Genomic DNA, 14,553 nt, shown 5'->3' with positions numbered 1-14,553 from the left:
TTTCTAATATGATTATGTTGTTTTCCTAGCACTGGATAATCCTTGTATCCCTGGTATAAATCCAACTTGGTCATAATGAATGATTTCTTGGATGCTTTGCTATAATCTGTTTGGCTGGCTGGATGTTCTTTAAAATTTTTAAATTGATATTCATTATTGATGGACCTACAGTTTTCCTGTGCTTTATCCATAGGTATTATGACTATATTTGTCTCATGAAAGGAAAGTGGTAGGGTGCTTTCTTTCCCAATTTTTGAAAATATATACTATCACTAATTGGTTTTTTTTTAAAGTTTAATAGAATTTTCCTATTAATACAACAGGACCAGAACTTCCCTCCCCACCCCTTTTGGTAGTGCTTTTATACTAGTTCCATTTCCTTTTCTGAAATTCAGGGTTTTTTAAAGCTATTTGGTCTTCTTAATTTGGGTATTTTATATTTTGAAGGTATTCTATCATTTCTTTTAGGTTCTCAGTTTAGACTATAACTGCATATAGTAGGTTGTAAATATTTTTTAAAATTTATTCTGGCTTCTTGATTTCACCTTGCTCATTTGCCAATTTGTTGATTTGATATTCTGCCCTCTTCTTTTTTTATCAGAATGGCTAAAGGTTTATCAATTTTTACTCTTTTCAAAGAGGTAGAATTTTAGGGTTTTTTTTATTTCTATGGGTTTTAGGGGTTTTCAGTTTGTTTCTTACTTTCAATACCTCCTCTTTTCTGTTCGCTTTCTAATTTTTTAAGTGTATTCAGTTCAATAATTCTCTTTTCTGTTTTGTTAATGGATATCTGTACTATTATAATTTTTAGCTGCATTCCAGAAATTGTGGCATGTTACTTCATCAATATTTTCCCATTACATAATTATTATTTCTATTATTTGTCCCTTTACCATTTATTATTTAGGATTTCATTGTTAAGTATCCATTTGGGCCTATGTCTTTTGTTGTGCTCTCTGAACCAATTAGTATTTTTATTGCAATATGTTCTGCAAAGGATATGTTTACTACTTGTCTTTTTATATTTGCAGTATCTCTGTGCCCTAAAACATGGTGGGTTTTTTAAAGTTCCATGTGGTATTGAGAAATACCTATATTCTTTATTAGTCCCATTTAGAAGATGTCATAATTCTTTTAGCTCTAGTTTCTCCAGAAATTTATTCAGTTTTATATTTTCCCTTTTTATATATCTGTTGGACTTGGCCAAAACTGAAAGGACGCTGAAATCTCCTGCACTATCATATTAGTCTATGTCTTCTTGTAGTTGCTGATGCTTCCTTTATTAATTCAGATACTAAAATACTTGGAGTATATAAATTGAATGTTGATGTTAGTTTGTTGTCTATGGTTCCTTTCAACATAATGTAGTTCCCTTGATTTCCTTTTTTTACTTTGTCTGATAGCATGATTGAAACTACTGCTGTTTTTGGATTCACCTAATTGAAAAATTCCAGCCCCTTATCTTTATTCCCTTTATCTCTGTTTTTTAAATGTTTCCTGTAAGCAACAGATGGTGGGGTTTTGTTTTCTTACATCACTTTTTAAAAAATGGATTATTTAATCCATTCACATTTAGTTATTAGTTAGGTTTACATATCTCCTCATTTATCTCCAATAATTTTTTTTCCCAAAATTAGGATTCTCCCTTTCTCCTTCTCTGTAAACACACTAAGTATATGTCTCCTGTTATTTTAGTTTTAATATATTTTATGGCAACCTCATTCCCACCAGCTTTCTTCTCCTCACCCTCAAGAGTCCTCTTACTCCCATTTGTCATCTCCTTCCCTAGTTTTGGAGTCTTGCTTATCTGTTCCTTTTTCTTTTATCTATTTAATTATCCTTTACTGTTAATTAATCAAATAAAATTCTACTTTCTCTTCCCTTCAATTTTTTAGTTTTTAAAACTTAATACCTTTTTCTAAAAAGAATTTCTTTTCCTCTCTTCACTAATCTTCTCTTTATGTCTGTTTTAGACCATTATTAGATTTATGGCCCTTCCTTAATCCTTCTTCAGTCTCTCCATTCCTCAAGCAACTAAAGTTTCTAAGGTTCTTATTTTGGGTTCCTTGTTCTAAACAGTTTGTGTTATTGCCTTGTACACCTTACTTCTGATCCCCCCTTTTCTGTTTTGTCCCAGTCTTAGAAATGTCAATTCCTACAGGGATTTGTCCTATGGCAGAAAGTTCTCTATGTCCCATCATTAACCTTTGCCCTCCCATTCTTCTGGGGGTCAGTTGCCCCTAGAAGCTCTGGTTCCCCTTCTCCTGGGGCAGGATCCCAGCATCAAGCACCAAATTCCTGAACATTACACCCACGGTAATGTGGGTTTCCCTTTATCTCTCTTCTCCCATGAGGCAGTCAGCAGTGGTAGCTTGTACCATTACTGAAACAAGATCTGCTCCTTTCTTTTTCCCCGTTTCCATCCTTCCCATTGCCTCTTCACCCATTCTTGTGGAGTCTCTCTTCTTCCAGAGAGACAACAGCAGTCATTTTCCCTTCGCTGTTGGTCTAGCTTAAATTTTTTTTCTTTTAACACTATACTAATTTCTTTCACAACGAGCTTAAAAGTTGCCTTATCTTGAATTCAACAAATACTTAAAACCTATGTGAAGCAAAGTTAGTTAGGCTTTAGACAATTCACTTTTTAGAAAAGACAATCTTTGATGTCCCTGAGCTTAGAAAACATTGTGAGTCACTAATTTATTGAAACAGAGTTAACTCGAGATATGACAAGCTCTTACTTGATCAGAAATTTGTCTACTGTCACAGAATCACGTAGTGGGCATAGCAGCGAACGGTTACGCCAAAGAACACTTACCCATACTATCCTGCCTGCCTTTATCCTAATATATCACACGCACTTCGTCACTAAGCGGCTAGCAACATACAATTAGTAAACCGCTATTATTAGATGCCCAATTCTGCACGGCACCTAATGAATAATTTCAATAGGGTTATTCTACTCTAGCTATGCATGAAATACAGGACGAAATTTTTCCCCGCGTACTTCAACTAGAATTATGAATACAATCACACCAAAGGATCATACGAAGCATGTCTTCTTGTTCACTCTTTACCCTAGCGCTAAAGAGGGAGGTATAAGCGGAACCACAAAGTTGATTAAGGTACAAAAACTCTGGAAGTTTGCCCAGGCAATCCTGTCAATTCAGACTGAATGTTTTCTTTTGGACGTTCACTGCATTCTTCCTCTTCTTTCTGCTTTTTTGTCCAAATTTCGGTGAAGCAGAAAGCGCCCTAGGGAAGGTCTCGGGGATGGACTGGAGGGCACTGGTGCAAATGTCAAAGGCTGAGACTTAGCAAACTTACAACTGAAATAACGAAGACCTGGGCAAACCTCAGCCTTAGCGCGCCAGTGGCCCGCGCGCCACGAGGGACGCGTTTGACCCCTAGTTATAACGTCATCAGGAAGCGCCGAGACAAGCCTTACCAATAAGACGTCGTTGCACCTTTCAGGTGGGGTGGGGGGAGGTGACGCGTGCCCATGGAATCGTCATATTTACTACGGGCGGAAGAGACTTTCGAGGCTTATTTCTTTGGCGAAAATGGGGTGACGGTTTTTTGGATGAAATGGGTGATTTATATGATATACTTTGTGTCAACTTTCGTCCATTCAGAGTCTCCCACTTACTACCTAACGTGGACTCTTCCGCCTAGAACAACCCGCTGGGTGTCCCGTGGAGCCATAAAAGAAGACAAAAGCCCCGCCCCTAAGGCCGAAGGTCAGAGGTCAGAGGCTCCGGCTCCGGGGCCAAGATGGTGGCTGAGGAGAACCTTCGCGTGGTTCGCAGCGGAGGCAGCAAGTTGAACTTCCGGAGAGCGGTGTTTTCGGCCGATTCCAAGTAAGAATTCCGCGGGGGAGGGGAGCAGCGGGGAGCGGTCACGAACCAGGGCCTCCCTCGCGCGTGCCGCTGGAGGTGCCTGCGGTGAGGGCTGGGGCGGGGGAGAGCAGAGGGGACGGCGATGCGCGGATGTGCCCACGCGGGACGCACGATCGAGGCAGTAATGCGGCGGTCCCTGGGCGGTGTAATGGATCCAGATCGATCCCGATTACTCCCGCGCCTGCTCCAGATTGGATAGGGCGGGGAGGTCCCGAGCTGGCGTGACTGACACGCGTGGAACGCGCACACGCACATCTACACTCACAGACACACACACACTGTAAACAGAATCTGGGGACAAAGCCCCACCCGCGATCTCACAGTCCTTTATCCTCCTCTTAGACCGGCCCTCATTCTGCCTTTGGCCGTAGGGAGGTCGGTCTTTTCTTCTCCCACGAAGATGAGCAGCGTTTCCATGGCTTGGATGCCACCTGGAACTTAGCGTCGGGAGCAGCCTCTGGGTTTGACGGCTTTGCCTTATGCCTAATAGCTGAGGGTAGGCAGGCCCTGGGATCAATGAACGGTCGCTTCCCGAGTGCCACGCTCAGTGCTAAGCCCGGGAATACAAAGAAAAAAATGCATAGTTCCTGCCGTCAAGAAAGAGCTTACATGCATTCCAGCAGAAGAAACAGCGAAAGGGAGCATTTATTAAGCTCTTTTTATATGCCCCGCACCATGCTAAGCACTAGTAAAGCAAAGACAGTTGTTTCATGTTTACCTTCTATTCATCTACTGACCCATTCACACATGAACATCCGGACCCACTCTCCACAGTCTCTCAGCCAAGAACTTTGCCTCATATTTTATAGGGGGAAAAAAATTGAGGCTTTTAGCGGTATTCTCCCTCTTCTCCTTTCTTCCTCATCTTATATTGATTAAATGCCTTCTGCCACTGTCATCCTTGTCTCGAGGAAGTGGCATTACTCCTTACTAAGGGAAACCCCCCATTTGCATAAAAGGTCCTGTTTCATCCTATCTCCTACAGCAAATTGTCCCTTTCCTCATTCCCTCTTACTTTCAATCTGTCCTTGTCTATTAGTTCCTTCCCTACTGCCTGCAAACATGCCCATGACTTTCCCTAGTTTCAGAATACCCTCACTTAATACTTCCATCCTTGATCACTGTAGTCCTATCTCTTCTACCCTTTGTGGCTAAACTCCTTGAGAAGGCTGCCTGCAATAGGTGCCCTCACTTTCTCTTCTCTTACTCCCTTTCTAACCCCTTTGAATCCAATTTTGGACCTCATCGTTCTTCTGAAATTGCTGTCTCCAAAGTTATCAGTGATCTCTTGTCAAATCCAATGTCTTTTTCTCCATCTTCATTCTTGACTTCTCTGAAGCATTTGACTCTATTGATAGTCACCCTTTTCTCCTTGGCATGCTTCTCTCTAGATTTTCAGGACACCATTCTCTTCTGTTTCTACCTACATCTCCTTTGCCAGAAATTCATCCAGGTCATGCCCTCAAACAATAAGTGTCCCATATGGCTGTATCGTGGGCCTTCTTCTCTTCCTCCTCGGTATTATTTCAGTTGGTGATCTCAACAGTTCCCATGGATTTAATTATCTCTATGAGATATCATTATGATTCTCAAATCTACCTATCCAGCCATAACCTTTCAGCTGACCTCCAGTCTCCCATCTCCAGTTGTCTATCAAACATCTCAAAGCAGATATCCAGTAGACATCTTAAACTCAGTATATCCGAAACCAAACTGGTTATCTTTTCCCCAGCCATTCCACCTCCCAACTTCTCTGCTACTGGCACCACCAAATTTCCAGTCTCCTAGGCTCACAACTTAGGAGTCATCCTGGATTCCTCACTGCCTCTCATCCCTAATGTGTTGCTAAGACCTGTCAATTTCACCTTTGCAACATCTCCCAAGTAGACCCCCATTTCTTTGCTGACACTGTCACTACCCTGGTGCAGGCCCTCTTCACTTCACAATTAAACTTTTGCAATATCCTGGTGGTGGTAGGTGTGGTCTGCCTGCCTGTCTCAAGTCTTTCCCCATTCCAGTCCTTTCACCATTCATCTACCGAAATCATTTTCCTAAAGCACAGATCTGTCCATATCACCCCCTTCAATAAACTCCAGTGGCTCCCAGTTACCTCCAGGGTCAAATACAAAAATCCTCTGTTAGACATTCAAAGTCCTTTGTAACTAACGCTCCCACTCCATTTCTATTCAACCTTTCTAGTTTTCATATATCTTATTCCTAATTACATACTTTTCAGTCTAGTGACTGTTCCATGAATAGAACACTCCATCTCTTGGCTCCAGGCATTATTTCCAGCTGTCCCCTATGCCTGTAATGCTCTCCTTTCTCATCTCTGCCTCCTGGCTTCCCTGGCTTCCTTCAGGTCCTGACTAAAATCGAATGTTCTACAGGAAGTCCTTCCTAACCACTCTTAATTCTAGTGCCTTCCCTCTTTTAATTATTTCCTATTTATCTTGGTTATAGTATGTTTGTACATATTTTTTGCTTGTGAGCTCTATGAGGTTTGGGACTATCATTGCCTCTTTTTTAATCCAGACTACTTGCACTGTGCCTAGCACATAGTAGGTGCTTAATAATGTTTATGGACTGACAATTTCTTAATTTCCTGAAACATCTGTGAAATGAGGTTGGACTGGAGTATCTACAAGACCCTAAATCCTATGATGCCTTCATGTCTTCTTATTTTGGGTGATTATTGCATTTTTTTTAATAAATCTTTTGAAGGATCTACCTAACATAGTAGGAATTTTACTGTTTTCTCTTTATTAAAGCTACTATTCAGGTTGTGTGTCCGTTGGCAATATTAATACTCATATTAATGAATGAGTCATCAATAAAACGTTAAATTATATTCAGAATATATTTTGGATAAGTCAAGGAGTATATATATCATTTTTAAAATTTCATCATTAAGATTTACTCATCCAGGATACTTCATTCCTCAGCTCTGCTGGCAAATGAGATATTATTACTTCTGCTGTTCTTCCTTTTCAAAAGTGATGATGGTGTCTAACGTAAAAGATCATAATAGTTGAAGCCACAAACCAAAAGGAAATATGTATGGGTCATGGTTTCTTTTAATTAGATCATTTTTTTTAATACCAAGGACACCCATATGAATAAAATGTGAATTGTATACAGATTTATAGGAAGCAGCTATATCTACTGTTTTGTTTCCAGGGTAAAAAGATATTAAATGTTAGTTACCACTTGTACTACATAATATTATTTGAGCTTCAACATAAGAAAATATAAGCACAAAAATGCCACTTTGGAAATTTCATTAGGACAAGTATTTTTCAGTGCTGCCCTTCATATAGAAAATAACATAGCTCAGCTACCATCAGTGAAATACTGCTTTGTTCTATTTTTCTAGTGCTGGCCATGGATCTTCATTGATGTGTTTATTCACACAGTGACCTAATTCACTTTGTGACTTTGGCTCACTTCTGCTTTAGTAATGGAACAAGAGGCAATGGAAAGAACACTGGAGTTTGAGTTCAAATCTCATTTATGCCATTATTACCTCTATGTCATTAGGAAAGTATTATTTTAGTAGGGCCTAAGAAAACTTGGTAAAATAGAAGTAGTAAAATAAAAATATTTGTAAAATGGCATCCCTCCTAGCTATGAAATTCTTTGACCATCCCCCATTGGTATGCTCTTCTAGGAAAGGAACTCTTAAGTCACCGATAGCATTTTAGTTCAACAAGTTTAGTTGACCAGGTGTTTATTTAATACCTACTGTGTGTAAAACGCTTTCATAGTATGCTATCCCACTAACTTATTTTCACTGTGTAAAAACCATAATATTGACAGAGGGGAAAGTTTGTCGAGTGTCCTCATTTTTATACATTTTATTAGAAATGCTCTTGGTCATCTTGGTCATAGTTCATGGGACTGCCCTACATATCTCTTTTCTTCTTTTTAATGTGTCTTTTGTTTCTAGGTACCTTTTCTGTGTCTCTGGTGACTTTGTGAAAGTATATAGCACAGCTACAGAAGAATGTGTGTATGTGCTACAGGGACACAGCAATTTGGTTACTGGAATCCAGCTCAATCCTCAGAACCATCTACAGGTTGTCTGATTACTTATAATTAAATGTTTTAACGTTTGCCTCTCTTATTGATTTTACCAGAAAATTGGAGTTGAAGCTAGTTTGGGGAATTTGGTGGGTTTTGCTAGGAATACACCCAAGTTCATTCAGTCCACTTGGAAGTGAGGCAAAACACTATGCTTTCAGTAGTCTGAATTAATTTAAGACACTTTGGTTGGAGGTAATTTTATAAACTGCTTATGATACTAGAGCAGGGGTAGGGAACCTATGGCTTCAAGGCCACATGTGGCCTCCTCAGTGCACCCTTTTGACTGAGTCCAAGTTTTACAGAATAAATCCTTTAATTAAGAGGATTTGTTCTATGAAGTTTGGATACTAGAGCTGCTCAGACATAGAGTTAAATAACTTTCCTAGTCCCTTCAGAAATGAACAATTTTCTGATAATATAAACAGCCCAACATGAGGTTAAACTCAAGCTTTAGTAAACACGGCAGCCAATTAATTCCAGGTGTACAGTTTAGCCGAGATTTCCCAAACTAAAATGACTTAAGACTGATAAAACTACCTAGTATAGACAAAGGTGGTAAGATTGTCCATTTTTCAAAGGCAGAAAACATGTCTTAATTCTATAGAGGTAAATAAGGAAAACTTTTGTTATTTATAAAAAGCTTAATTTTTTTTATAATTTGATGTTTTTATTGTTTAAATTAAATTGTTTTACTGTTTTCTAATCAGTTATATGTTGCTCTCACCCTTTCAGCTATATTCTTGTTCTCTTGATGGCACAATTAAACTCTGGGACTTCATAGATGGCATTCTGATAAAGGTAGGTGGATTGGCCTTCTGTCTCCCAGTGTGAGATAGCATGAGTTAATAAAATTACATCCTTAGTGGTCTAGGTCTATTTGAAGTTGTCCATATTGCATATTCTCCAAGGCTGGAAAGATAAAGAGGACAAGAATGACTAAGGAGGATACTCTAAGAGCAAAGTTTTTTCTTTACAATTATTTGTGTTGAAAGGAAGGAAAGAAACAAGCATTAAAAGTGCTTTACAGTTATCTCAGGAGGCAGGCAAGTGAAGTGACTGGCCCAGGGTCACAAAGCTAGTAAGTATCTAAGGCCGTATTTAAACTCGGGTCTTCTTGACACCCAGACTCCCATTTGCCATATAGTTGCAGAAATTTGGTAATCTAGTTATCAAGGTTGTTTCCTTTGTTGTAAGGGGATAAGAATCATTTTTTAAATTCCCATTGTAATTTAAAGTCTTTTATTCTACCCCTAAAATTATCACAGTGTACAAATGCTGACATACTTACAGCATTGTGCACAATGACTGTTAATGCACATACAGAAAGAAAAGAAGAAAAGTGCCTTATAAGCATTTAATCAGTTTTTTTTTAATTGAATGTTGAAGAAGCTATCTGTGTCTGTAGACACAGGGCTGTTGTTTACAAATGACTTTATTCTACTACATGTGCTAAGAAGAAGCCTGGACCAAGCATAGTCTCTCCTTTTTAAAGTACACTTTGCAGAAGAAATCATATAGCTGAATCTTAAGAGAAAGTAGAGTCAAGATTTTCCAAATTCATTTTTTTTTCTACTAGATAGTGGTAATTTTGGAAATTAAAAGTTTGCAGAAATTGTTTTCTGACTGAATTATGGAATATATACCATCCTATATGAGTTATGTTTAATAACAAGCAAAGTTATTTTCTTGATTTACCAACTCATGGTAGCAACTGATTATTTTAATTTTAGATTTTATAATATCCTTGTGTGATTTTTATCTTTCAGACTTTTGTGGTTGGGTGTAGACTCTATGCCTTCTTTGCACCTGTCCATTTTGAGGATTCAGTATTTATTATAATAAATAAAGAAATACCAGGTACATTTAAATAACTTTTTTGTGTAGTATTGAGTACAACATCATATTTTCAGATTCCAAGATCTCTCTAATGTGTAATTAGGGCTCAAACAAATTTCTGACTGTAATTATTGACTTAATTTTATATGAACTTAACAGTTTTTGTAATTGGAGCTTAATTTTATATATTATCACATTTGGGGGTTTATGTTGACTTACACATACTGTAGGAAAGATGGAATATAACATCCCAACAAACTTGAATCTGTGGTGTAGTAAAGGAGTGGTTGCAACAAAAAAATAAGCCTAACAAGCACAGATTATTTTTTCCTCCTGACTTGTAATGTCTTCTTGTAACTGAAACATGTTCTTTTTGCATATCTGTTCTTCATTCTGTATTCTTGACCGTTACCATTATGCCAGACATGCTGGACAATCTATTTGCTCGAAGTTTAGGAAAAGAGGAGAGTTGAGCTATTGCTGCTACCAATATATTTATCAGAACTTAGGTTGTTTTAAAAAATACTGCTGGATATTTGTTGTTAATAGTTTTATAACAACTTACTTTTATCACTGTAACATTTAGACTCTTTAACACTTCAATTCCGGATATGCTGTAAGAAAATGTCACTTATTGTCGCTTTCTTACTAAGTAGAGTACTAAGTACTCTTATCAGAGATTTATGTGAAAGTCATATAATTTTAAGAATAGTAATGGAACAGGATTCATTTGTAAGATATTTAGAAGAGGGGCAGGTAGGTGTCGCAGTGGATAGAGCACCGGCCCTGAAGTCAGGAGGACCTGAGTTCAAATCTAGCTGTGTGACCTTGGGCAAGTCACTTAACCCCAATTTCCTCACTTAGAAAAAACCCAAAAAATAAAAAACAAAAAAAAACTTAAAAAAAAGATATTTAGAAGAAAGATACCAAATCATTGGAAAAAATCACAATATTATTATCAAAGTAAAGGTTATTGGAAGGCAGCAATAACTACAACCTTTGTGGTTACTTTCTTATCTCTATCTTATCTTTATGAAATCTTGGAGGATGTCCTCTTGCTTATGCATGAAGGAATCCTTGATGAAAGTGAGAAAGGGATAGGCAGAATTTAACAAATAATTGTATACAGAGGACCCAATTTGTCATACAGTTGACAAAGGTATAGTGAATGCAAAAAAAAACCCATTGATTTGGCATAGCAAAATACAAACTTAGAGGCTTTCTGTTCATGCATCTGTTAAGATTATTTAAGATTCGTTGATAAATTCATCGACACACATAACTTCATTGATTCCCTGACTGGCAATATCCAATAAAAGATAAAGCAGAGAGAAAGATTTGTGTTCACTTTTTTTCATGGAAGATGTCCTAAGACTATCAAGATAGAACAGAACCACCACCTTACCTGCTGTGTTATTTACTTTTTCTGTGACCTTTGAAGATTCTAAGGGGAACCCTTTCCCCCTCCATTATTAGCATGTACGAAATTCATCATTACATAGTCCCTTCCATTTTATCAAATGTTTGTGCCTTTCTATATTTCTCTTGGCTCCTGCATTTCTGTTTCAAAGTATCTACTTAATTCCAATCTTTTCATCTAGAATGCTTGGAAATTCTTTATTTTGTTAAAGGTCCATTTTTTTCCTGCTTTTGGATTATACTCAGTTTTGCTAGATAGGTTATTCTTAGTTTTAAACCTTAATCTTTTGGATTATCACATTCCAGTCTTTTCTCTCATTTGTAGAGGCAACTGTCAAGTCTTATGTTATCTTGACTTTGGCTTCTTTATACTTGAACTCTTTCTTCATTTGTTTTGGTTTTGGCTGCTTGCAGTGGGGTTTTTTTTGTTTTGGGGGTTTTTCTGTTTTTGTTTTTTAATTTTTTTGACCTGGAAGCTCTGAATTTTGGCTATGATATTCCTGGGAGCTTTCATTTCGGAGTTTTTTTCAAGAGCTGACTGATAGATCTTTTTTTATTTTTACTTTGCCCTTGGTTCTGAGAGATCTGGGTAGTTTTCATTTTAAGATTTTTTGAAATCTGATATCCACACATTTTTTTGGTCATAGTTTTCAAGTTAGTGTGATGATTCTTAAATTCTCTTCTTGACTTGTTTTCCAGATCAGTTGTTTTGTATAATGTGCTTTAGGTTTTTTTCTTTTCTTTTTTTCAGGTTTTTTTGTTTGCTTTAACATTTTTTCTATTATGGAGTCTTCATTTTCTATTTGACCTAATCTGCTTTTCAAGGAGTTTAATTCTTGGGTAGGATTTACTACCATCTGTTCTAAGCTGTTATTTCTCTTTACTGTTCTTATCTTTTATTTTATTTCTTCTGGGAATTCTTGTCCTAGGGATCAAGATATTCTTTTTTCTGAAACTGTTCTTGAACTTGTTTTGGAATCGCTCTCTTTTTCTGACTTTTACCTTGGTTTTCTCACAGTTTCCAGACTGGGGACTTGTGCTTGGGTCGAGCAAAGCTCCCATACTCCTGTGTGGTTTGGGTAGGCCCTGCTTTATGCAGAGTGTGATAACTTAAAATGAAGCACCAGTTTTTGGAAGAATCATCTTGTTTTGTCTCTTACAGTAATTTAATCCCAGGCTTCTTGGATGCTGAACACTCGTCCAGCCCTGTCTCTTACTGTACATGGGGCACCTGGATCTCCCCGTGCTTGGCATTGGTCTAACTCTGTGTCCCGCTGTGAGACTAACCTGTTTGGCACTTTACTTTTTATCTATCATAGCTTGTCTCCACAATTCTTCAGAATTTTGTCAGTCTTTTTGTGCAATCTCAGATTGTATTGAGAGTTTATAGATGATTCTCTGGTTTTCTTCATCATTATTCCTTCTGGTGCATTTTTGTGGCTTTTTAGCAGTGGTTGTGAGAGATCTAAGCAATCTTTCTGTAGTTCCTAAGATTTCTCTTAATGCTGATTTCATGTTTGCTTAATATTTCATATTTAGTGAAAGGTGAAGAAGATTCAAGGAGGTTATATTAGAAAACAACCACCACCACTACCACACATCTATCACATTATTCCAAACATTGTTCTATTTCCAAACATAGTATTTTAGAGTTAGGAGAGATTTCAGAGAACACATCATCCAACTCACTAATGTACAGTTGAAGAAACTCAGACCTAGAGAAGTTAAGTGATTTGCCTAAAGTCATACGTACATTAAGTTTTGGTGATGCCTTCTGACTCCAATTCGATTATTTTCTATTATGCCAGAGTGCATTTTAGAGTTTGGAAAAGTTATTAGAGTAGAAGAAGTTATCTAGTAAGGGAGATTTACCTTTGTTTTTTAATATAAGAATCAGCATCACAAAAGTAGGGTCATGTGATCATAGGTTTAGAAATGGAAAGAATCTCAGATGTCATATAGTCCAACCCCTTCATTTTATAAGTGAAGAAACTAAGGCCTGTGACGGAAACATGGTAGCCTGAGGTCACACAGATTATAAACAGCACAGCTGTTTAGAAGGGTCTCAGTTGTAGGAGACTTTCCTTGTTTCCACACCAGTTTTCCATTGCTTTCAAGTGCCTTATTTATCAATAGAATTGTTTTGTGTGCCTTTAAACTCTGTAGTAATCTTTTTACCTGGCTTAAGACTTTGGAAAGTGAAGGCTTGTAGAAAAAATACTTACCTTTTATTTATTAGTGTTTTTATAGTGTACTCTTCTGTTGCCTGAATTTCTACTATGAAAGGAATATCTTTTTTTATATTTCCCAGAATTACTAACAGTTACTAAGAATCACTAATTATTAAGCATCAAATGGATTTCACATTGCTGATGTAAATCTCTTAGGTAAAAAAAATTCACATCAGTCCTTCTGTAGACACGTTAATACAATTCTTTTTTTTTTTTGGGGGGGGGGCTAGATGGGTTCCAGTTGGCTTCATTGAAACTTCCAAAATCACCAAGCCAAGAAGTAGAAGCTAAAGAGTTATCATTTGTCTTGGATTACATAAACCAGTCACCTAAGTGCACTGCCTTTGGAAGAGAAGTAAGTTTTGTTTCTAGACTTTCTTTTTTGTATAAGCCATCTACCATAAAGTTAATACATTTTACATTTTTGTTCAGCTGACTTTGTTGTTCAGAATTTTGTAAATTGCTAAAATTTTAGTGTCCCCAAAACTAGAGAACTCCCTGTTTTTTAGATGTTTGTGACAGCTTTAAAACCAACTATGAACAAATGTTACCAAGTATCCTTAAAACAAACAACAATTTGTTGAATTTTTAGGAAGTTGTCATCATTTTGTTTTAAAGCGTTTTAGACCCTCTGACAATGGTTAACATCACAAAATAAAGTCTTCCTACCAATAGATTACAATTTGGGATCTTAGATGTCATCTAATATAGAAACTGGGTCCCAGAGAAGGGAATTAAATTAGTCATGGTTACAAAGTTACCTTGTGGCAGAACTTCCATACTGTTTCCGTGCTGCCTTTTAGGATTTCTATCAGTACTACTGACAAAAGAAATGAACCCTTGATATTTAGCCCCAGAAATATAAACTCACTAAAGGATCAACAGCAAATTAGAAACAAATAATTTTACAATCCAAGTAGAATTTACTTTCATTGACCTACAAAGTTAGCTTAAATATACTTTGTGGGGCCTACCACACTAGTTACTCATCATTCTTGGGTATAACTACAAGTTAATTTACCATCCTACCATCCTCTCCTCCGGAGCTGTCTCATTCTTTATCCCAGTTCTCCCAATACCTC

At 37.3% G+C, this 14,553-nt stretch overlaps 1 protein-coding gene across 1 annotated transcript in view; it reads left to right on the top strand.

The window, feature by feature from the left end:
* Positions 1–3,729: 3,729 nt before the first annotated feature.
* WDR75 (WD repeat domain 75) overlaps positions 3,730–14,553 on the top strand; it is a 33,143-nt gene continuing 22,319 nt past the window's right edge. Inside the window, exons 1-5 of the mRNA XM_020993597.2 lie at positions 3,730–3,860; positions 7,849–7,978; positions 8,718–8,783; positions 9,752–9,842; positions 13,702–13,826. Coding sequence (XP_020849256.1) covers positions 3,775–3,860; positions 7,849–7,978; positions 8,718–8,783; positions 9,752–9,842; positions 13,702–13,826 — 498 coding nt within the window. The 5' untranslated portion in view covers positions 3,730–3,774. The remainder of the gene's footprint in view (positions 3,861–7,848; positions 7,979–8,717; positions 8,784–9,751; positions 9,843–13,701; positions 13,827–14,553) is intronic.

The sequence above is a fragment of the Phascolarctos cinereus genome, unplaced genomic scaffold (assembly GCF_003287225.1).
Source record: "Phascolarctos cinereus isolate Bilbo 61053 unplaced genomic scaffold, phaCin_HiC Scaffold_726;HRSCAF=1367, whole genome shotgun sequence".
In the NCBI taxonomy this organism is placed as follows: Eukaryota; Metazoa; Chordata; class Mammalia; order Diprotodontia; family Phascolarctidae; genus Phascolarctos; species Phascolarctos cinereus.
Note: the sequence above shows the minus strand (reverse complement) of the source record. Positions and strands in the feature narration are given on the sequence as shown.